The sequence below is a fragment of the Pochonia chlamydosporia genome, chromosome 5 (genome assembly GCF_001653235.2).
Source record: "Pochonia chlamydosporia 170 chromosome 5, whole genome shotgun sequence".
Lineage (NCBI taxonomy): Eukaryota > Fungi > Ascomycota > Sordariomycetes > Hypocreales > Clavicipitaceae > Pochonia > Pochonia chlamydosporia.
This window is the reverse complement of record NC_035794.1, coordinates 3,781,881-3,802,799: the sequence shown is the minus strand read 5'-3', so window position 1 is coordinate 3,802,799 and position 20,919 is coordinate 3,781,881. Positions and strand designations below refer to the sequence as shown.

General features: G+C 49.5%; 8 protein-coding genes across 8 annotated transcripts; 5 read left to right on the top strand and 3 right to left on the bottom strand.

Annotated features, from left to right (window-relative positions):
- Positions 1-1,041: 1,041 nt before the first annotated feature.
- Positions 1,042-1,968, bottom strand: VFPPC_06444 (C6 zinc finger domain-containing protein; the record flags this gene model as incomplete). The annotated part of the gene is made up of 1 exon (XM_018285474.1): positions 1,042-1,968. One exon carries the CDS (start codon positions 1,966-1,968, stop codon positions 1,042-1,044), a length of 927 nt encoding a protein of 308 aa, XP_018142637.1.
- Positions 1,969-4,305: 2,337 nt separating this feature from the next.
- On the top strand, positions 4,306-6,235 carry VFPPC_16333 (tetracycline efflux protein; the record flags this gene model as incomplete). The annotated part of the gene is made up of 3 exons (XM_018294086.1): positions 4,306-4,642; positions 4,699-5,616; positions 5,670-6,235. 3 exons carry the CDS (start codon positions 4,306-4,308, stop codon positions 6,233-6,235), a joined length of 1,821 nt encoding a protein of 606 aa, XP_018142636.1.
- A 444-nt stretch (positions 6,236-6,679) lies between these two features.
- VFPPC_06441 (allantoate permease) lies at positions 6,680-8,712 on the top strand (the record flags this gene model as incomplete). Its single annotated transcript, XM_018285473.1, has 12 exons — positions 6,680-6,818; positions 6,867-6,873; positions 6,923-7,006; positions 7,058-7,281; positions 7,328-7,469; positions 7,514-7,705; positions 7,755-7,945; positions 7,996-8,058; positions 8,109-8,256; positions 8,304-8,419; positions 8,465-8,555; positions 8,604-8,712. The coding sequence occupies 12 exons, from the start codon at positions 6,680-6,682 to the stop codon at positions 8,710-8,712; spliced, it is 1,506 nt and encodes a 501-aa protein (XP_018142635.1).
- A 645-nt stretch (positions 8,713-9,357) lies between these two features.
- VFPPC_17915 (FAD-dependent monooxygenase) lies at positions 9,358-10,858 on the top strand (the record flags this gene model as incomplete). The annotated part of the gene is made up of 3 exons (XM_022429587.1): positions 9,358-9,653; positions 9,711-9,973; positions 10,026-10,858. The coding sequence occupies 3 exons, from the start codon at positions 9,358-9,360 to the stop codon at positions 10,856-10,858; spliced, it is 1,392 nt and encodes a 463-aa protein (XP_022285359.1).
- Positions 10,859-12,743: 1,885 nt separating this feature from the next.
- Positions 12,744-13,135, bottom strand: VFPPC_06439 (hypothetical protein; the record flags this gene model as incomplete). The annotated part of the gene is made up of 2 exons (XM_018285471.1): positions 12,744-12,961; positions 13,021-13,135. 2 exons carry the CDS (start codon positions 13,133-13,135, stop codon positions 12,744-12,746), a joined length of 333 nt encoding a protein of 110 aa, XP_018142633.1.
- An 894-nt stretch (positions 13,136-14,029) lies between these two features.
- VFPPC_06438 (hypothetical protein) lies at positions 14,030-14,482 on the top strand (the record flags this gene model as incomplete). The annotated part of the gene is made up of 1 exon (XM_018285470.1): positions 14,030-14,482. The coding sequence occupies one exon, from the start codon at positions 14,030-14,032 to the stop codon at positions 14,480-14,482; it is 453 nt and encodes a 150-aa protein (XP_018142632.1).
- A 471-nt stretch (positions 14,483-14,953) lies between these two features.
- VFPPC_14043 (alcohol dehydrogenase) lies at positions 14,954-16,478 on the top strand (the record flags this gene model as incomplete). Its single annotated transcript, XM_018291814.1, has 4 exons — positions 14,954-15,107; positions 15,163-15,606; positions 15,662-16,140; positions 16,200-16,478. The coding sequence occupies 4 exons, from the start codon at positions 14,954-14,956 to the stop codon at positions 16,476-16,478; spliced, it is 1,356 nt and encodes a 451-aa protein (XP_018142631.1).
- Positions 16,479-17,352: 874 nt separating this feature from the next.
- On the bottom strand, positions 17,353-17,715 carry VFPPC_16332 (hypothetical protein; the record flags this gene model as incomplete). The annotated part of the gene is made up of 2 exons (XM_018294085.1): positions 17,353-17,388; positions 17,446-17,715. 2 exons carry the CDS (start codon positions 17,713-17,715, stop codon positions 17,353-17,355), a joined length of 306 nt encoding a protein of 101 aa, XP_018142630.1.
- Positions 17,716-20,919: the final 3,204 nt, after the last annotated feature.

The window sequence follows — 20,919 nt, the reverse complement described above, 5'->3', positions numbered from 1 at the left end:
CGATTCCAAACCACAAGTCGACAACCACGAACTGAAGCACCGTCCGTCAGCTTGTTTATTTCATCGCACCCACGTTGCTCCCACACGATTGGCTGACAGACACCCCGGGAACAATTTAAATGAGCCGCCGATCATTTGATGCCAAGCTGGATCCCTGTCCCTGCCCCTGCCTCCTCGCATCACATCACAGCCCTGTGTCGTGCAAACAAAACCAGACCAAAGCAGACCAGACGCCAGTAAGCAGCCCCAGCCACGGAACGCCAACCGGATGCCCTTGTCCACTCATTGCTGTGGAATCACGACCTCTGCTGCGCCTGCGCCTACCGACCTGCCTCGAAATAGCAAATGTGCAATGTATTTTTATTTATATCGCTTACTCAGTCGTGCGTGTAAAATTAAATCGTGTACTCAGTATGCGAGCCCTTCCATTCTTGGCATGCGGAAGAACGGAAAAGGGATACAGCCAGAACTCTTGATCATCAGGGAAGCGAAACAATTGGATTGTTCCGTGGGCATTTCAAAACATTTACATCGGCCCACAAGCCGCTTCGCTTTCCGAGTCGAATGAATCCACTTGACATGTTTGCAAACACTTGGCAATTCTGGGGTTTCGGCTTGATGCATCAGCACAGACTCCGTTCGTTTCTCCGGCCACGCTTTATCATCCTCACTGCACAGACGACATTTGACGTTCGTAATTTGATGCGATGAGGCCATTGGTGGTCATTTTAACGTCAGAGTTCGGCGGCGTGGCTGATCTGATCCTACCTTGAACTTGGAGCTAAAATGGCACACTCAGACATTGTGCAGACGTGATCGGATACAATTGAATTGATAAGCAATTTCGGCTAATGCCACGCTTCTTATGCAATCATTAATTTGTACATATCTCACTACTTTCACTTTTTCGTGTAGAGCATTTGCTTGTGTACCTAGGTATTGTTGGCACTCACCGCATGATGCACAAGCATCCGCCAGCCTGACTCAACTTTGTCTTGTGAACACACCTTTTAGTGCCAAGAATTTAATCCTCCCCAACTGCTACTTCCACAAAATGTCATGTCTCGGAAGATTTAACCTCTTCCCGATTCGGCCCATCATTTCCACTATCCAGCCTCTTTCTCTCCCCCACAGCTCTGGTTCGCCGCTCAAAGACGCCATGCAGCCCTGCATTATTCCCATGGCTGTCGTAGGGCCAATTCGTCCAGTCTCCTGGCCCATGAAATATTCCACCGACTGACACATATTCCTCACCATATCCAGCCAAATATCTGTATGTTCTTTGGCGGCTGCACATGCGGACAAGGTGCCAGACGGGGACATGCTCGCAACATATGCGAGCTTGTACTGAGCGGCCATGGCGATATTATGCACCACCATCATCCCAGACCAGTATGTGATGAGGACATAGCCAATTGTGAAGACGGGGAAGTGGTAAGAGATCGGAAACACTTTGCCGAGCTCGTCATTGTCAAACTGACTTTTCAGCGTACAGAATGCCGTCTGATACAGAGGTCCAGACCATGATTGTTCGTATTCGACGTACCAGTTCTGCAAATCTGCATCCAGCTCGTTGCACCGATCGAGTATAGCAGCGCATTTGTGTTGGATGACGGCGTCATTGCTTTCATGCGAAACGGCGTCCCACTGACGCAGCACAGCCGGCATCTCAAACAGCGCGTCCAGGCAAACATCCAGCAGGTTCTTCGGATACACCGCCCACGGTCGTTCTCTCCATTGCGGGTGCGATATGAAAGTATCCTTGTGGTTCATCAAGCTGCCCAGCAGCATGTACCGACGGAGTCCGAGAAACAAGCTGTGTGCCAGCGGCGAATTATTCATGTCCGGACCGCGCAACTCCATCAGCATCATCGCACCCATTAGGTGCGTTGTGTACCCATTGGCTGCCTTGATTGAGTTCTCTGCCCCTTCTACTCCTGCTGCAGGGCTTTCTGCCAGCTCGTACATTGCAGGGCGAGACATGCAGCCAACGTCTCATCACTCAAACGTGTACGTTTTTTACTTAGTGCAATGCGCAGATGCTCCAAACTGCGCATGTACATCTCTCGACTCTGTTGCACTAGGGCCCGGTTATTCCGCTCGTGGGCCAAATGAGCAGCAGCATATGCTGCTACAGATGTTTGCAGCGCAGGCGAGTTTATAACGCCACCTTGCAGCTGCAGCAGCCAATTACCGTCAACTTGTGTCTCTGATTTAGACGTCGTTCCTAGCCCTGTCTTGGGCATATAGGTAGACAGGAAGATGTGATGAAGCTGATGCCAGTTGACAGATATATTCGTGAAACGACCAGCAGCCAAGATATCAAGCCTCTGCTCTAAATCTGATCGATGTGGCGGAGATGAGGTGCTGGAAGAAGCTGTGGGTGAAGGCCCGGACCATATAAGGGGATTTTTTGAGGCCAGCGAGCCGCTTTTATCGTTGGTACTAAACTTGACCTGTCTATCTGACACCTTGGCGCGACCGTGGAAGATGACAGTCCTGTCATCCTCTTGGACATCTTGCTGCTTGAGGTGGACATCTTCAGAGAAGACATAAATGGTTTTACGCGTGTACCCACCACATATTCGCTTTGATTTGTGGCAGTTACTGCAGGTTGGTTGGCCTTGATCACACTACACAAGCCATGATTAGCTTGTGCATCGTGTCTGGGGGGATGTACACCAGACTGGTACTGGGGATTGGGCTGGTACCATATGCAGGATCATAGACCTCTGCAGTGACGGGTATGGTAGCCAGCCTCTCTTCCTGGTGATCAAGAAGCCGCTGCCGTTTCGCGCTCACCTTGATCCGCCTCTGGATGCAAGTATTACAGCCTTTAGATCTTCCCGGGACGCCAACCATGGTCCAGATTGGGCCCAGTCTGCTGTAAGTGGCACTTAGATGCAGAATCCGTATCTCGAGAGCGGCGGTAGTAATCGAAACTGGCAATGTTTCGTATCACACAAAAGCCACAACACAGATTTCGGCCGTCGGACATGGAACAACCTGACGCAAATAGGAAGTGTGAGTGACCCCAGTGGAAGCTGGAAGGATACGTCTAGAAGCTTTGGGAAATGGAATGCGAAAAGGGTGGGCTGGGCCTGTCTTTTTGACGTCTTGGCAGCACGTTGCCTTCGGGTGTGCCAGATCAAGAAGCTGACGTCCAAGGGTGATTGATTGAAATCTGACTGGTGATGGGAGATCTCAAGACGATGCGTCTGATGTCTCTCCATTTGGCTGGTCACGCCGCAAGACGCTAAACTGGATTCAGATGCATTCAGCGAAAGCCTAACCTTCTTGATGCACCAACATTGAAGCCTCAGGCGGGAATAATCGACTCGAAGTCGACTGCGTTTCGAACCTCGTCAGCAATTGTGGTTCCTTCAATTTGCCATCAGCCTTAAAGTTGACGTCTCCTACATACACAATTCCCCGGACAACTTGATTGACTCGTCAGGGCTGCGTACGAACTGGCGTAAGATGTTCGAATGGGCTCGAATGGATACCCTATTTGGGATGGTTCGGCAGTGAGATGCCGACTGGGTCATCTCCATGGACACCAAATGTTTTTCAGCTTCAACGCCCGTCTGTTGATACACCCGTTTGACGGCTGGTATTGTCGGCCAGAAAGATTTGATGACTTCACCTCACTGCCTACCTAGGTAGATACACGTAGGCAGAGATAATGTTCAGGAGTCAATGTCGCGCTACTCACTGACGGGCTGTCTTGTTTGACTTGCCGACGCGCCAATGGTCCCAGTCGTGCCTTCCTCAATTCACGCCGCTCTGTTTCGTCGCATGCCACAGCCAAAAGGCTACATATACCATCATCGTCGCATCGAGTTTGGCTTCTCACGGACCACACACATCCGCATTGACGACATTGAAGGTAAATGTGGATCCATCCCATCTCGACCCTGACGATTTCGCCAAGAGCTCATCCAGCGGTATGCTACTGTGGCGGAACTTGGCGCTTCCCATCAGCCCTACAATCAAGGACGTCCGCCTTTCCCGATTTGGGGATCAATCCACGAGAGTGTGCCGACTTGGGATTAACGCATCACATCTCAGGGACTGAGCCACGTACAATTTTACGTACGATGGTGATGGAAGCAATCTGGGAGGTATCCGAGAAGATCCAAACGTCAAGTCGGAACTAATAATATTCTTCTTTGTATATATAGCTCTAATGCCACCCGGAATTGTCAACACCAGCATCAATTTCACACAAGCTCACCTACCTGCCACCCGCCAGCGTCTTCATCCTGATTCCCTTGCTACCTCTTGGTGAGCCCTTTGCCTGAAATGATATATCTTTATAGAAAGGTCAAAAATTCTCGAAAGCAGCGTCAACATGCAGCACTTGAAGAGTACAGCGATCACGGTCTGGCACATGGCCACGAGCTGCAGAGCACAACTGGTGCCACTTCACAGTCCGCGCTGAATACACCACAAAACCAGGCCGTAGACGCCAAAACCGACAAAAAGAAAAAGATTCTTACTGCAGAGGAAAAGGCAGAAAACAAACGTCGAAATATTTATCGGTGGAAACTCGTTTTGGGTCTTTTCGGGCCTTTTGCCTTGCAGGCGCTTGATACGACCATTGTTGCTTCTGCTCTTACACGCATCGCAGAAGACTTTCGTAAGAAACACACCATGGCTTCTTGGGAAATGAATTAATACTGACTCAATTTGAAGATGAGATCAAGCAGTTAAATTGGATCATTTCGTCATTCAATCTTACCTCGGCTGCGTTTCTCTTCTTCTGGGCTCAATTGGCCGACATTTTCGGTCGTCACGCCACTGTGCAAGCTGCCATTATTGTAATGATGGTAGGGTCAGCCATTTGTACGGGTGCACCAACCTCATCGTTCAGCGTACTCCTGCTCGGTCGAGCCATTCAAGGCATTGGCTGTTCGGGAGTTAACATCTCAGTGCGAACGATCCTTGCAGATCGAGTGTCGCTCGCGGAGTTTGCTACCAATTGGACCATCTTCGTTCTCATCTCTGGTGTCAGCTTTGGTCTTGGGCCACTCATTGGTGGCTACCTGTCGCAAACCTCGTGGCGATGGTGTTTCGGTATCAACCTCCCCATTGCTTTCGCGTCAATTTTCTTGGTCGCATTTCTACTTCGAAAGGAGCTTGTCGGACCGCAACCGTTGCCTGAACTACGCGAAACCGATACGTCCTCTACCCGCGGGCGTTTCTTCGCAAGACTCGCCACGATCGACTTTGGTGGCCAGATGTTATTCCTCTGGGGCTTGGGACTGCTGCTTCTGGCGCTCACCTGGGGAGGTTCCACGTACTCTTGGAACTCAGCGGCTGTTCTGGCACCACTTGTAATCGGTGCAGTTTTAGCCATTGCATGGATCGTATACGAACGCTCAATGTCACCAGGTCAGACCATGTCCCGTGTGTTTCCTCGGCAGCGGGCTATGATGCCTTGGGATATTCTTTCACAAAGAGACAACTTGCTCGTTTTCTTAATCAACTTTGGTGGCGGCATGGCCATGTTTGCGGTCATGTATTTTTCCGACCTTTACTTTACACTGGTTGATGGAAAAAGCTCTAGCGAAGCTGGTCTGGCGCTGCTGTACTATATGCCTGGACTGACTGGTAAGGATGCCCAACTAAGCCTTGCAGAAACAATTCTAACCTGTTGCATGCAGTCGGAGTATACATGGCGATCGTGGCCTCCAACGTTTGGCCCCGCCAGACCTTCCCGCCTCTTGTTCTCGGCACTACTACCACCGCGGTTGGAATCACGGTGCTCGCATGGGCGATCAAGGAGCACAACTCCAAGGTTGTTTACGGCATGATGGCACTAATCGGCCATGGTGTTGCACTGCGACTGAACCCTGCGTCACTCCACTGCCTCGGATACTTCCCCGACATGACTGCCAAGATAACCTGTTTGTCATCCTTTGCTATTCCGTTCGGAGGGTTGGTAGGCTTGACCATCATGTCTACCGTATTCAACAACAAAAGTGGCAGCAATCACCTGGATCCTCAAACGGGCATCTATTACGCATACGTGGCCATGATTCCGTTTATGTGGATTTGCGTGATCATATCACTATGCATTGGAAATGTCTGGTTGCTGAAGGGCGGAGACCACGAGGTTTTGAGGGGTTCGTATCTGTGGAGGTTAATTACGAGGAAGAGGCTGGAAACCGAGCGTCTGCACCGTGCTCAAGATGCATGGTCTCAGCCAAAGGATCAGACCAACGTGTAATTGCTTTGTTTGCAATTCATAGACCAGCAGGTTCATGTAGAATACAAAAGCCATATTTGGCGGCGTCCACTCACAAATTGTCACCTCAATGGCATCTTCTGCAAACTTTGAACTTGTTCATGTCCTTCAACCAACCCCCAAATTGACCCCCACGAAAATGCCGAGAGCCACAACTCCCGACATAAACACCAAACTTCTCACGGCTCCGATCGTCGCACAAAACATGGTCTAACCACGCCCTTTGCCAACTAAACCAGTGGACCAAGACATAACCACCAATCCTTCCGTACAATACCACCCCGCATGTCTCCATCATCTGTGCTCCCTCCCCCGAAAGCGGGGGATCAGCATCCCAGCATGGAAGGAATGTAACGGTTTTCTGCTCCCCAGATTCTCAACCTCGACACGTTCTTCACAACTCCAGGACAAAAATTGAGAGTCAACATGGCGAACCTCAAGACTTTATTCCGCGCGGGAGCGGAAAAGGCGCCGAAAGCGTTGGCGCCGGCTGCGACAAAGGAGGAGAGAAGCCTGGTGAGAAGGCTGGACATTTTTCTGTTGACGTTTGGGTGCATTTCGCAGAGTGAGTGTTTTGCTGGGAACGGTTCGCGATGGTACTAACGGATTGTAGTTATCAAGTATGGGATGTTGCGGCGCGACGGGAGGGGATGAAGCTGACTCTGCTAGGTTTTTGGACCAGTCGAACATAAATAGTGCGTATGTGTCGGGTATGAAGGAGGATTTGGGACTCTGGGGAAATGAGCTGAATCTGTATGTCTCTTGCGGTATCCATTGTTCATAATGCTAACGCGTGTCATTTAGCTTCACGACCTATTTCAACATTGCGTACTGCATCATGTTGATTCCCTCTCAAATCATCATGACGTACGTCCGACCGAGTTGGTGGCTGCCCTCGCTGGAAGTCATTTGGGGCATCATAACCGGTTTGGTGGCCATGACCACGAGCGCAAAACAAGTGTACATCCTGCGAGTATTTCTGGGCTTGTGCGAGAGCGCAGCCTATCCTGGCATGATTTCCCTATTTAGTACGTTGTCCACAATGTCGATTTGTTTCCTCACTAATACGTGTAGTGTCGTGGTATACGCCCTTGGAAATGGCGAAACGAATCGGCTTCTACCATTCCTGCCAAGCAGTCGGCCAAATGATGTCAGGAGCAATGCAAGCATCAATCGTAAACACCATGGACGGGAGATACGGTCTCGCAGGCTGGAGGTGAGCACCACGACTCTGCATCTCGATGTTGGCTAATTCAGTAGGTGGATGTTTGTCATCAACGCCATCATTACCGTGATTTGGGGCTTCGCAGGCTACATCATGATTCCGGATTCGCCGCAGAACCCCAACCCCTGGGCCTTTTGGTTCAAGCGCGTTCATTCAGAGCATGCTTTGCAACGACTCGAGCGGGAGAACAGATTGGATGCGAAGCCTATTACTTGGGCTGCGGCAAAGTATGTTGCATTTGCTCTGGACTGTGATCTGAGTTGCTGACAGTGGTAGGCGCACATTTTCTACGTGGCTGGTGTATGTCATTGGCGTGATGTACATTGCCATGGTTCTCGGAACATCGGGATACAACTACTTTAATCTGTTCTTGAAGTCTATCAAGAATAGCGATGGTTCGGCGCGATGGACTACCGTACAGGTCAATCTCATCCCGATAGGCGGCAGTGCCATCAACGTCGTTTTTGGTACGTTATTCCACCTATTACAGCACTTTGGCGATGCTAACTCGTTTCAGTTTGGATCTGGGCGTTCTTGTCCGATATATTGAGAACCAGATGGACACTCATCGTAGCGCAAGGTATGTACAACGACTCACAGACATTGAAGAAGTCATCTGACGCACAATAGCCATTATTGCCATTATGGTAGCAATCATTCTCAGCATTTGGACGACCAACCCCAGCGGCACTCCCTTATCAGCCGCATATGCCGGCTACTTCATGGCCCATATTCCTCTTGGTACAGCGCCGCTCATCTGGGCATGGTTGTCCGACCTGTAAGTTCGCATTGTTCATACATTGTAACTGTGCTAACATGTAATAGTGCACCCCAAGAGCCCGAGGAGCGATCTCTCACTGTCGGCGCCGCCATCGCAGGCTATTACTCCATCTCGGCTTGGAGCCAGGTGCTCGTGTGGCCGGCCAGCCAGGCACCATACTGTAAGTGCTCTCACATCACACTTGAAGCGCGCTAACGTATTACAGATAAATATGGTTGGCAGTCGTCTATTGCGGTTTGCACGCTTGTGGTTGTGCTGGCTGTTGCCTTGCGCATTGTCGATGTCAAGTTTCTCAAGTTGGTGGTCCCAGTCCTAAACTTGTGGTTTTTGCTAACACGTCTTAGGCCGAAGCGGGAGGCAGCAATGGCGGTTGCAATGAAGGAGGAGCCGGTTCCTGAGATTACTGAGGAAGAGGCAAAGGATGATTCGAGGGGCGAAATTCGACCCGTTTGAGTCGATGCGTATTGGTGTGACGCAACTGTAGTTAACACAGTTGGCGATTGTCGCTGGTAGTACATTTAGGTAGTTCAAACATTTGACGAACTGGAGAACTTCCTACTTTGTAGTTATTCCAGAATCACGTCTCATGTCTCCAGGGTCTTTTTGCGCTAGGATTAGTCTGAATCATCCCCGAGCATCTTATCCAAATATGGTGGGCTGTAAGCAAATCTCCACATGCCACGGTTTCATCGGCAAGCTTGTCATCGTGCGAAAGACATGGTGTGAATGGACGGTCGGCAAGCCAGCCAACCAAGTATAAGTGCTGATCTCAGACGCGTATCCCGTGCAGTGCAAGGTACAAAATGTCCACAGTTGAAGGCCCTGGCTACGACGTTTTGGGGATAAGCCGACCAGTGAGCCGGAAAATAGCTTCACTTTGAGCCGTTTAACCGTTGCTCGTGCTCGCTAGCCAGGATACATAATGCAACGGTCGGCACCTCGCTTCTAAATCCATGGTCGTGTTCTAACACATGTAGGAGCTACGATGATGTTACAAAAGTCGATTTGTCAACTTGTATATTGAGCAATCTATCCCTTCACTTTAATACTCGCAGCTTTAATTCCACCGCAACTCTACTATCGCCAGTTCCTCCCACCATGAGAACCCAGCGGTATGAAATCGCCATCATTGGCGGTGGCATCGCAGGCACTACGCTTGCCAATATGTGTGAAAGGCTAGACATAGATTACGTCCTCCTCGAAGCGCGCCCGTCTCTGGAGGCAGATGAAGGCACTGGAATTGCAATACAACCCAATGGATTTCAGATTCTCGACCAACTGGGCATCGCGGAGAAGATTATTGCGGAGACAGTAGGAATTACTGACTGGCACACGTATAGCGGAAAGGGGGAGCTGATGAACTCGAATAGTATATTCAGGCAGTGTGAAGAAACGTGAGGCTGCTTGACGCCCCTATCCCCTAGGCAAGACTGACATTGTACATTTTGCAGACTCGGATATCCAACTATATTCACGTCGCGGCGGAAGCTGTGCCGCTTTTTGTCCGACAGTATCACCCAAAGGGATCGTGTCAAGTGTTCCTCCAAGGTGACGACTATCGCGGAGAGTGACAATGAGGTGGTACTTACGACTAGCAACGGAGAGACATATGTGGCAGATGTCGTCATTGGAGCAGATGGTGTAAATAGCTTTGTCAGGAACTTCATTGACAGGACTGGGCCAGAAAAGGGCGCTGCTAGGTCCCCAGATGACTGTATGAGCTTCCTTCGAACGACTGTAGAGGCAACTACTAACCATCCTGACAGACATGTCGGTCGGATTCTCCTGCTGCTATGGTATATCGTCACCAACACCAGGCTTCGTGGCTGGTGACCGCTTCACCGTCATGCGTGAGGAATCAGGCACAATAGGTTTCACCGGTGAAGATGGCACAATATTCTGGTTCATCTTCGAGCACTGCACTGATCCCACGGGCAAACCCAAACGATTCTCCGAGCGCCCGCGGTTCAGCAAGGCAGACGCCGATGCACAAATCCCACCTATGGCAGATGTACGCATCATGCCAAACGTAACGTTTGGGGATATAGCAGCCAATCGCACGGTATACTTTAGAATCCCACTGGAAGAAGGCATAGCACCATCATGGCAAACACACCGCACTGTCATTGTGGGTGATGCTGCACATAAAATGTCGCCGGCCAGCGGGATGGGAGCAAATGTTGCCATTGAATCTTGCGCTGTTTTAATGAATCATCTAATGAGCGTCCGACGTCAGTGTGGCAAAGGAAGCTTGTCTCGCGATTTTTTGAACACCGCTTGGTCACGGTATTCTGAAAACCGCAAAAAGATCGGTCGATTGTGGATGAATAGGTCACACATTATTACCCAGTCATTGCTTTGTGTGCCAGGGAAGCCGTTGGCGGTGGGTGAGAAGATTCGACAAATGACCGACGACGAGCTTCTGGGTTTGGTGATTGACGATTTGTCAACTGCGCCAATGCTGGAGGGTGTTGCGCTGACAGAGCGTGGGGAGGTGTTTTTCGGTACAATTTCTGCGCAGAGAGCAAAGAAGCAGAGCTTGAAACATGCGGCTGGAATGAGAGATCAAGCAGGGAGCAAGCTTGTCGGTAAATTGTAGTTCTTTGGTGGTTAGTCACAAGTAGGGGTCTCTTCCCGTAAGCGCCGTGCTTCGAGGTCGAAATATTGGTGAATATAAATACATCCACGATATTGGATATGCAGACAGGCTGCTCTGGGATCTGAGACGAGTACGCAGTTAATATCTCAGCACATTGGCAGTCGATTGCCAAGCTCCAGTCTGAAAGTCTGAGTTCATGGCAGGCAACATCGAGAAACGCGTCCAGCCACTAGATCAGACCAGATTGAGCCGTTCTTCTTCCCTGGTGATGACTGGAAATGGATGAAGTACTTGACGGCAGTGGTAGAGCTTGTATCTGAGGTAGGGTTGAACCATCTAGTACCGATATCTTTGGATTGCACAAAGGACGATACATGCGAAGGGGCCTGCACCAGACGGTTTTTGCGCGGCTCAGGAAGATGAGACGTCTAGCCATCAGGGAAAAGACGATACATTGACGCAGGAAGCAGCAAAAAGAGGGGGCAGCAGAATGGTACAAGTATAGAAGATGAAGGGGAAGAGAGGAAGGAGGAAGGGAGGGAAGGGGCACATGGGGAAGTACGTAGGGAAGGACACACCAGACGGAAGGAGACGTACCTAAGGAAGGAGCTGACGAAGCACAGCAACGAAGGAGGCAGAACAAAGCGGCATTTTTAGGATTCGAACTCATGACAAGTGATACGGATTTGAGAAAAGGTTTCAGTCACCACTGCGCCATGCAAGGAGAGCGGACCTTACTTACCATTCCCAAGAGATATGGTGCTATTCCTCTATATAAACCTTCCGCGGGCGTTCTCTGCTCTGGCACCATCAACATTGAAGGTTCAGCACTTGACCCATTCCACCAGACGGTTTCACTGTTTGGCCAAAAAAGGAAGGAAGTTCGCTTAATGTCAACTGGTTGTCTGGCTACTAGGTACCTAGGTACTTTGAATCGCCGCAAACCTAAACAAATCTTCCCAGCCCCTCTGTCTGACCTCGTTTCCGTCAAGTCCATTGTTTCAATCGCTCGTCATCATGTCGGAGACCCTCATCGTCAATAACGAATGCGCGTAGTGCGCCATACTCTTGGCTCTCCTCTTCTTTCTTGGCTCTAAAAATTTCATCCGACTTGTGGACCGACTTGAAATCGTGTTTCTCTTTATTCTTTCGCTCTTCCTGGCTCTATGGAATGGAGGTTCGGTTTCACAAAGCGATTCTCAGCCAGATCAAGACCCGAAAACAGATTGAGTTGCATGAACGGACGGTACGAGCTTTCAGGCCCTAGAAACGAAGTTTCATAGCTGACTAGGGAGGCATCAGGGAAGCGAAGGCAGTATATGTCCCATCTGCAAAGCGGCGCTCGGTCGGCCTCTGGCGATTTGTGTGGTTCAAACGTGTGCGAACGCAGCTTACCAAGCTGAAATAAGAATACCTCTTCGTATAAACGGCCATGTATATCTTTTTCGTTTCATTTTTCGTTGCGGCGGGTCTCAGTGCGGTGGATGCTGGCAAGAATACATATTTCTGATTACTGATTAAGCACACGAGCGTTCTACTTCTTGTTATGTTTCATCTCTTTCTTAGACTTCAGCGTGTTCATAGTCAGTAGACTTTCTAGTTACCGATATACTCGGCTAGCCCGATCATTGCGAGGCTATTCTTGCTGGTTATTCCAAAGCTTCTCGGCGTGCTCGTCCAATGTTGATCCCCCCCCCAGTAGTCCACGACCATATCGTCACCAGAGAAGACAGCCATCGCCGATAGTCCTTGGTCATATCTGCGTCTCGTAGCAAAATTGATGACATCTTTGGCATATTAAACTGGTTTGCGCGAAGCATTACTTAAATCGTCTACTAACTATAAAACAAGTAGCCCATACACCCCTTTCAAATCCCTCAACCTATCATTTCCCAGCCAGAGTATCCTCAGGTTTTGGCAGGTATTTACCCTCCTGGTCGACGCCTTGTCGTTCGGCTCTGTTGATGCCTTCCTTCGAAACAAGGTCACCAATCGGCTGGGCGAGTCCACCTTGGCCCAGTTGTCCGGCAACCAATCCATTTACTCCGTCCTGCAGCTTATCCACCTGCTCGTTGCCAGTTACTTTGGTCTGGTCGAGGTTTTCTAAACAAAAGGTAGGTTAGCACAGGGTCCATTAGTATATAGCTGGGACAAGGACGCACGTTTGGTTGAGTAGCTTGCTTTGTTGTCACTGGTAAAATACTTCAGATACATGTCTTCCAACCACGGAACCCAGACGTCCTTTTGCCTCTGGTACTGCGTTGATGCCCACTCCATTGTACTTGGTTGTTGTGATGGTCTTTATTACTGGCGATGTTGGCTTGATTCGGGTTTGGGATTAACTTGCCGACGTGGATACAGACTTTGAGAAATTTACACATCAAATACTGGGAGCGGTTTTTAAACACACATTGCCAGATGATATCATGCCCGTGGACGTCTTATGCCATGGCCATGTGAACCCGTCAACAGGGAATGTGGCTGGTGGTACGTCATCCAGCACATCTACGCATTCTGATTGGTCGACATTCCCAAACGGGAAGCAAAAAACTTGGAATATGAGCCACACTTTATGCGGCAAGAAACCTGTCAAACAGTTTCATGGCGTACCAAGGCGGAACGCATTACACCCTACTTGCATTTCTTTGCTGCGCGTGTTGAGGCATCTACTGTCGAATCAGGTCTGGATACGAAGCTGCATGGTGGCTACACGTAGTTGCTCGATGCAACAAAGCTTGTACGACTCCATCTTGCATGTCGTCGCCCTGATTTGCTAACTATCAAATGACACTGTCCTATCATTTTTCTAGGTCCTGCACTCGGCCAGTGACGGGAAAGGTAATCCATAATCGAAGCTTTTGGGGAGGTGGGCTAGCCACGTGGTTGTCGAAACATTCACCCCAATGTCTCGTGTATGTGTCTGCATCAGCAGCCCAGCATCATTTTTAATGTTTCAAACTAGACTACGTTTAGAACTCTGTTACAATTGAGTTAAGTCTACCGTGTAATCTTCTAATCGATGGCGTCCGTTTTGTGGGTGCCCGCAACAGATCGTCATGATGACTTCACCATTTAGCTCAGGACCCCTCTACCGTCAAATCAGCAATCTATTCATTTTCTCCTCCTAAACTACTTCAATTAAACATCTACAAGCAAAATACAATTCAAATAATGTTATTACAACTACAAGCCGCTCGACGCATAACCGCACGACCCCTCGCTCTGTGCTGCTCATACCACAGCACGCCTGCATACCTCGCCCACAGGATTCCGCATCCCCGTCAAACACTCTCGCCACGGTCCGACGAAAACACAAAGTCAGGTAATGACGATGATGTGGCGGCTTTAGAAGACGCTCCGTATTGTCGGAACAAGACGCGGCCTGAAGAAGAACTAGCTGCGGCCGAGACGGAAGCTGTTGGGAAGCAGGATACGAACCCGCTGGAAGCAAGTGGTGCAAACCAGGATATTAGCAAACCGAGCAGCGATATGCTGACGGGGGAGTATGTGAGCGTCAAATGGGAGGAGGATAAACGGGAACGGAGCCGTTATGGAAGGACGCCGGGAAAGGGTGAGAAGCTGCATGTTTGGAAGACGGAGAAGAAGATTAGACTATTTAGGTAATTGGGGTGGAGTTAATAAACACATTCATCTTGGCTATTTGTTTTTTTAGTGCAAATGCTGTATTGTATTGCAAAATTGGCTTCAAGGAGGTTATAAGGGATTGGTTCTGGCTTACATGTTGTTCGGAACTCCAATTTGCCACCTGTGCCTTAATGCCATCACCATGGGCCGAATCAATTTACACTTATTATATTAATTGTAGCAACTCTTTAAGCTTCATTTCTCAACACCGTTTACTTTGTATTCAACTGTCTGGCGCTTAGTCAGAGAGTGGTGCATAACCATGACGACATGTGCCGCTGCGAACAAATACATGTCAATATTTCGTCATCGATATATTGCAAGAGTATATAAGCATCATTGTGCTCTCATATAATGTCCAGATAGGAAGCGGCGACAGTTCATAACCGATCAAGGAACACACATTCGACGCAGCATCACTATATCAATTCCTTTGCTGTATATCTCAAAATGGCGGTATCACAGGCCGCAAACCTCGTCGAAAAGGCCATCGGTCACGACGACAACGCAATTACAACTCAAGATGTGTCCACATTCCCCGACGCAGGTGAAACCGACAAGATGAATGCTTTGGTCTGGATGGGCAAAGACAAAGTCGAAATTGGTGAGCGCCGACACACCCAATGCAGATAGTCAACTATTCTAAACCAACCTCACAGCCAGAGTTCCGAAGCCCAAGATAGTAGAGGACCGCGACGTCATTCTCAAAGTCACAGGCAGCACAGTCTGCGGTTCCGACCTCCACCTCCTCCACGGTTCAGTCTTGCAATTGTCCAAGGGCGACATCTTGGGCCACGAATTCTGCGGCGTTGCAGAACTGGTAGGCCGACAGGTGCATAACGTCAAGGTTGGAAAACGATATGTGGCTTCGTTCCAGATTGCCTGTGGCGACTGCTACTATTGCAACAAGAAGCAGTCTTCGCAATGCGAAAACACGAATGCGAATAGTATGACCAAGGCCATGTATGGGGGTAGGACGGCCGGTATATTTGGGTACTCCCATCTTACTGGTGGTTTTGCTGGCGGACAGGCTGAATATGTGCGTGTCCCGCTTGGGGATGTAAATCTTCTTGAGTTGCCAGATGATGTCCCTGATGAGAAAGGTAGGTTTCAACAATAGGTACATGGCAAGATGAGCCATGATGCTAACATGAGTAGGTCTCTATCTCTCTGACGTCCTGGCTACCTCCTACCATTGTGTTAAGGACACCGGAGTTGAAAAGGGAGATAGTGTCGCCATTTTTGGTGCTGGTCCTATCGGCCATATGGCCGGTGTATTTGCCGTCGACCAAGGCGCCAAGAAGATCATATTTGTCGACACCGAGCCACGTCTAACATATATTGAAAGCCATTTTCCCAAGGAACACATGTCAAAAGTCGAACTCATTGATTTCAAAAAGTTATCAAGCGGCGTGACAAACGCCGAAACGGTAGTCAGCCAGCTCAAGAAGATCTGTGACAACCGCGGCCCAGACGTCGCGCTTGAATGTGCGGCCGGCGAGTTTGCCAAGGGCTGGATGCACTGGTTGGAGATGGCTGCTGGTGCGGAAACGGATACAAGTGAGATTGTGAATGAGATGATTGAGAGTGTGCATTCATACGGACGATGTGGCATCACTGGCGTATACGTTGGATATGTACGTTGATACCTCACCCCTCAACTCATTCTTCCTCAGAGTACTAACCATTCGTGCAGACAAATCACTTCAATATCGGATCTCTGATGCAGCGAGGTATCAGATTCATTGGCAACGGCCAGGCTCCTGTCCACATGTACTGGAAGGATCTTCTCAAAGCCATTCAAAAGAAGGAGCTTGATCCGATGCAAATGGTCTCTCATAGAGTTCGACTCGAAGACCTCGACAAGGTATACCACATGTTTGACAATAAGGAGGATAGCATGCAGAAGGTGTTTGTTGAGACCAAGTTTTCTTCACCAGCAGCACCAGGTTGTCCCCCACTTACACGGTACTGAACTCGGTACGTCGTATTGGACAATGAACAACGTAGCAATACGTCTGAAACACTTGACACGTTTGGTCTTTGGGGGTGGGTTGCATGAGGTTGTGTAACGACGATTTTGTTTCGGTGGCCACGGGCAAAACATGCCACATACCACCTTGCATTGAGACACGTCGAAGTCTCAAACATTCCACGTGGTCCGCATTGCAGTGGCATTGCTTCTGCAATGATTGTAACTATTACTGAAGTGTAATGTACGTTTTTGTGTAATTAGTTTATCCATAACCGCAATATGATCTGCTTCTGTTCAAACTAGGTATCTTGAGTCGAGTTCGACAAGGTTCGATGTTGGGTATAAACACGGAATAAAGCTAGAACAACCTCACGACGTATCAACTTTGGATTGAAATTCGTGTTTGCTAGATAAGCCCTAGCGGTGTGGGAAGAACCAATTCGAAGCGGCTCAAGCTCAATGGTACAATTTGTATGTAGAGTATCTACACCAAGTCCCAATGCGCTAAGGACCAAACAAGAGTGTAGGTATTTCGACAGACATTACCCATGTTGTCAATCTGAAGCCCTAGCATTCTCCATCACTGCAATCAGTTTATAAAGTTATTTGTAACCGTGGTGTTTATTAATAATTACGGACATCAGCCATGTCTGGTCTAATAGAATGGTTACAGGCGAGTAATCTTCCCAATTCCACTGCCTCGGGCTCAAAATCCCAACCATGAAGTTCAGCACACGTCGGAATGTCACCACTTCTCAAATCCCGAAACAATCCAGCGCCATGACTTTGAATATTAAATTTTGTGCCACCATGCTCTGGGGCAGGTCTCCGACATCAAGAGCTTATAAACAGATATCGCATATTATGCACCGACTTAGTACTTGTGGCAAGAGTCGTGGATGCGCTTGCCCTGTAGAAATTTGTCAGTATATCATGATTCGTGTATGAGATTTTGTGAAATTGTTACCTTCTGGCAAGTGGTAGGGCAGCGGTAGATGGCCTTGCAGTTGGGGTGCTTGCGTCTGAGGATCTCGATGTCAAGATCAACATCAAGATCGAGGTCAAGGCGAAGGAGTCCGAGGACATTGACATCGAGATCGAGATCGATATCGAGATCGACGTTCAAAAGGCTGTCGGTGCAGTAATGGTGCCACTTGCCTTCGTGGTGTCCGGCGGCGGTGGGAGCGGCAATGGCAGCGGAGGCCAGGGCGAGGATGGCGGCAATGGAGAACTGCATGTTTGCGGTTGGGATGGGAGGATTGTAAAAACAGGTGAGGTGAGTGGTGTTGAGCTGAAGAAGTGGTGATTGGAGTTGTCTGTGTGCTGATGATGATAGAAAAGATTCTTGGATTTGGATGGGATGAAAGCATCCTTTTATACTTGAAAAGGAGGCCATTACCGACCTTTCATCCTCAAGGCCACCGGCTCTCCTTCTTGCCCAGCCCAGCCCAGCCCGGCCAGGCCCAAATCTCCGATATACCTGCATTTCTTTTTCTTCTATCCAGCCCACAAGCGCCGTCCGCTGACCATCGTGGTCGACTTTCAAGACAGGGCTTACGGCTGATGGACGATGTGGATGACATGGTGACAAGCCATGCAACTCCAGCATTTCCGCTTGGACGTTGGGTCCTGGCCGTGCCAGCACATCAGAAATTATCCCACAGCCTTTCCGATATGCGCATACATGCTTCGTACTCACCAAGAGTCTCAGCCAACTTGGAGTTAATCCCAGCTTAGGCCGTGCATTCACAGACAACTTCCTCCAGGCCCCCCCTGTTCAACACCATGTGCGATGATTTGTATGGACGGAACTGTAGCCACGCCGAGATCATTGGAGGAAACGTTCATGCAGCAAGTAGTGCGGGCTGTTGGTTTACCAGTGAAAACTGTGTTCTGTATGTCTAGCTAGTTATTTTTATCTTTTCTTACCACCACCAATTGAGCCAATAACTGTTTTGCAAAACTTGTTTCTTTCAGGGTCGTAATTTCGCACGTACATGTAAGCGCAAGCGAGGGGTTGGCGGGTTGGACAAGAAGAGTTGAAGAAAAAAGAAAACATAGGCGCGGTCCAAATCGCGATGATTATTCCCACTGGGGTTTAGTGAGACATGCTAGAAACCTAGCCTCTGAGATTACCTATGGATCACAACTATGTCCAACGCTTGGCACCGAGGGCCCGGCTACAAGCGACGCCGACGCCTGGCAAGTCGGCGACCATTGCTCGAGCTAAGGCTGAGATACGTAGTACCAGACACGGAAAATTTGCTGATGCTCTGCGTTGGGACTGTTCCGGATCGCCCGCATCCCGGCTCAGAGTTTCGTTGTCCGCCCGTTCACTCCATAGTTTGTGTTACAACCCAACGTGGGCCAGAATACGTAGACTCAGTCCAATACCATTTTGCCGGGTCCGGTGAGTGTTGCTAGTCCCAATTGCCGTTTTCCCACCCCCTAAGGTCGTCATATTTGGTCATGAACTAACTAGAGCCAGGGGGTTTTACAACCGCTACCCAGTGAAGTTTGGCGAGCGGACGAACCCTCCTTTCCACTTTGACGGCAACCAAAAACCTTGGCTAGTTCGGCTTGTCCACTTGTAGTTGTGGCGGTATATGTCTTCGGCGAAATTTGGCAATGAAATCTCCTACTTTACGGGTTCCTACTGTTTGATTGAGTCTGGGGCGTCGGGTCACAGTTGTCCAATTCGCTCCTTTCAGCTCCATCCTTCAGCCCTGCATCAGTTGGGACAGCTCAGCCTGCAAGCCCAGACTGGGATGTGAAGCCACGAGCCGCCAGCTCAAGGGGATTTACACAAGCAGCAACTGAGACAGGCATAGTCCCAGAGCTTCCGGCTGAAAAACCTCCTACTGCAACCCGCCCGAATGGGTTGTGGCGGGACCAGCCACCCAAGCCGCCCGGCAAATGTCCACCGCCGGGAGTTGGCGATCTCTGGGCAACAAACTTACGGCCAAGCCAAAAGGAGACGCCATGTCTTACTCGCAGGCCAACTGTCAGTTGTGTCCGGCCCGATGGCGCGGTGGGCTACGATCGAAAAAGCCGCCCAGGCTGGTTCTCCTGGCGGCCGAAACCTCGTAAACGAACGGGTCATGACTGACATAGTCCAATTAGGCATCTTGGGCGTTTTGTTGGCGCGGGCGATCATTGAGCCGTGGCTTCAGGCAGTGATGCGTGGTCATGAAAACAAACGGATGGTGGCTAACCGCGACTCACGATGATTTCCTGGCAAATTACAAGTTTGAGAGATTTTCCAGCCCAAGGACCGAATAGGTACAGCCAGGGGAAGGCGGGCATCAATGCGGACGCGGACCAGACCCGATCGAAGTTGTATCGTCCCCCGAGATTCCGCTATTGACGCAAGTCAACAAAACGTCCTGCTAAAGCTCAGGAAACTACCGTCTAGCGTATGTCGATCACTCGAAATTCGACGTCCTCTCTGCCGACAGCCCATCCCTTTGCTGACACGGCGCCGGGCATCAGCTCTTCCAAAGACCATCTGTGGCAAAAAAGTTTGTTGATGCAGCAAGCCCAAGGTACGCCCCACGTAAGTTCGTTCACACCAAGGACAATGAAGGCTCCAGTCTCCATTTCGGCCATCTGGGGCATAATAGTTTGAGTTGTCGGACAATAAGACGGTTTCTCATAAGCTTAAACAACTGTTGAATTTGTATCACATAGCTTCGAAAACCGTAACTGTCTCACACAAGCACCACGTTGATCCATGAAGATCATTTCACATTTGTCGTCACGACTTCTTTTGCATATCATGATGTTCGTAACTGTCGAACCGTTCAACTGGTTCCTGCGGGCGTTGTGCACCTCTTCGATGTGGCATCAAGCCCCGTGTATGCAGAGGAGCGCCATTTCGTCCACTTGCCTGCCCAACTGGGTCAACGAGGCAAAGACGGACAAAAGTTTCCGTTTACAGAATCAGCCACTGGCTCTTTTGCCTCGTAAATTGGTCAAGTGATCACCGATACCCCTTTGCAGTACTCCGTAGGGCATGTCCTGGTGAATTGACCGTATCTCCGTATCACCCACGCCACGTTGAGCACCAAATGGTTACTGGCTCTATTCTACTGTATCCCATAACATTAAGTGTGATATAGAGTTTTCAACTTTTGAGAGTCACCGACAAGACACATTGATCGTCATCAACGTGACGAATGCCGCAGGTAACTGTGATAATTGGCTCTACTTTCACCGTCTGTATGGCTGGAACGCCAGGATCGCCGTCGGATCAGCACATCACTCTCCAATAGTTCAGAAAATTGTTATAAAAACCGGTTTTATGTGACCTGGCTGCTTGTTGAGTCAAGTTTGGCTGAAGCCATGCATTAGGAGTATGTGCCTGAAGACTTACACCTGTTTGTTATGATCTGCAGGTGGCGGCGGCGGTTCAAATGTCACGAAGCAAAGAATCACAAAC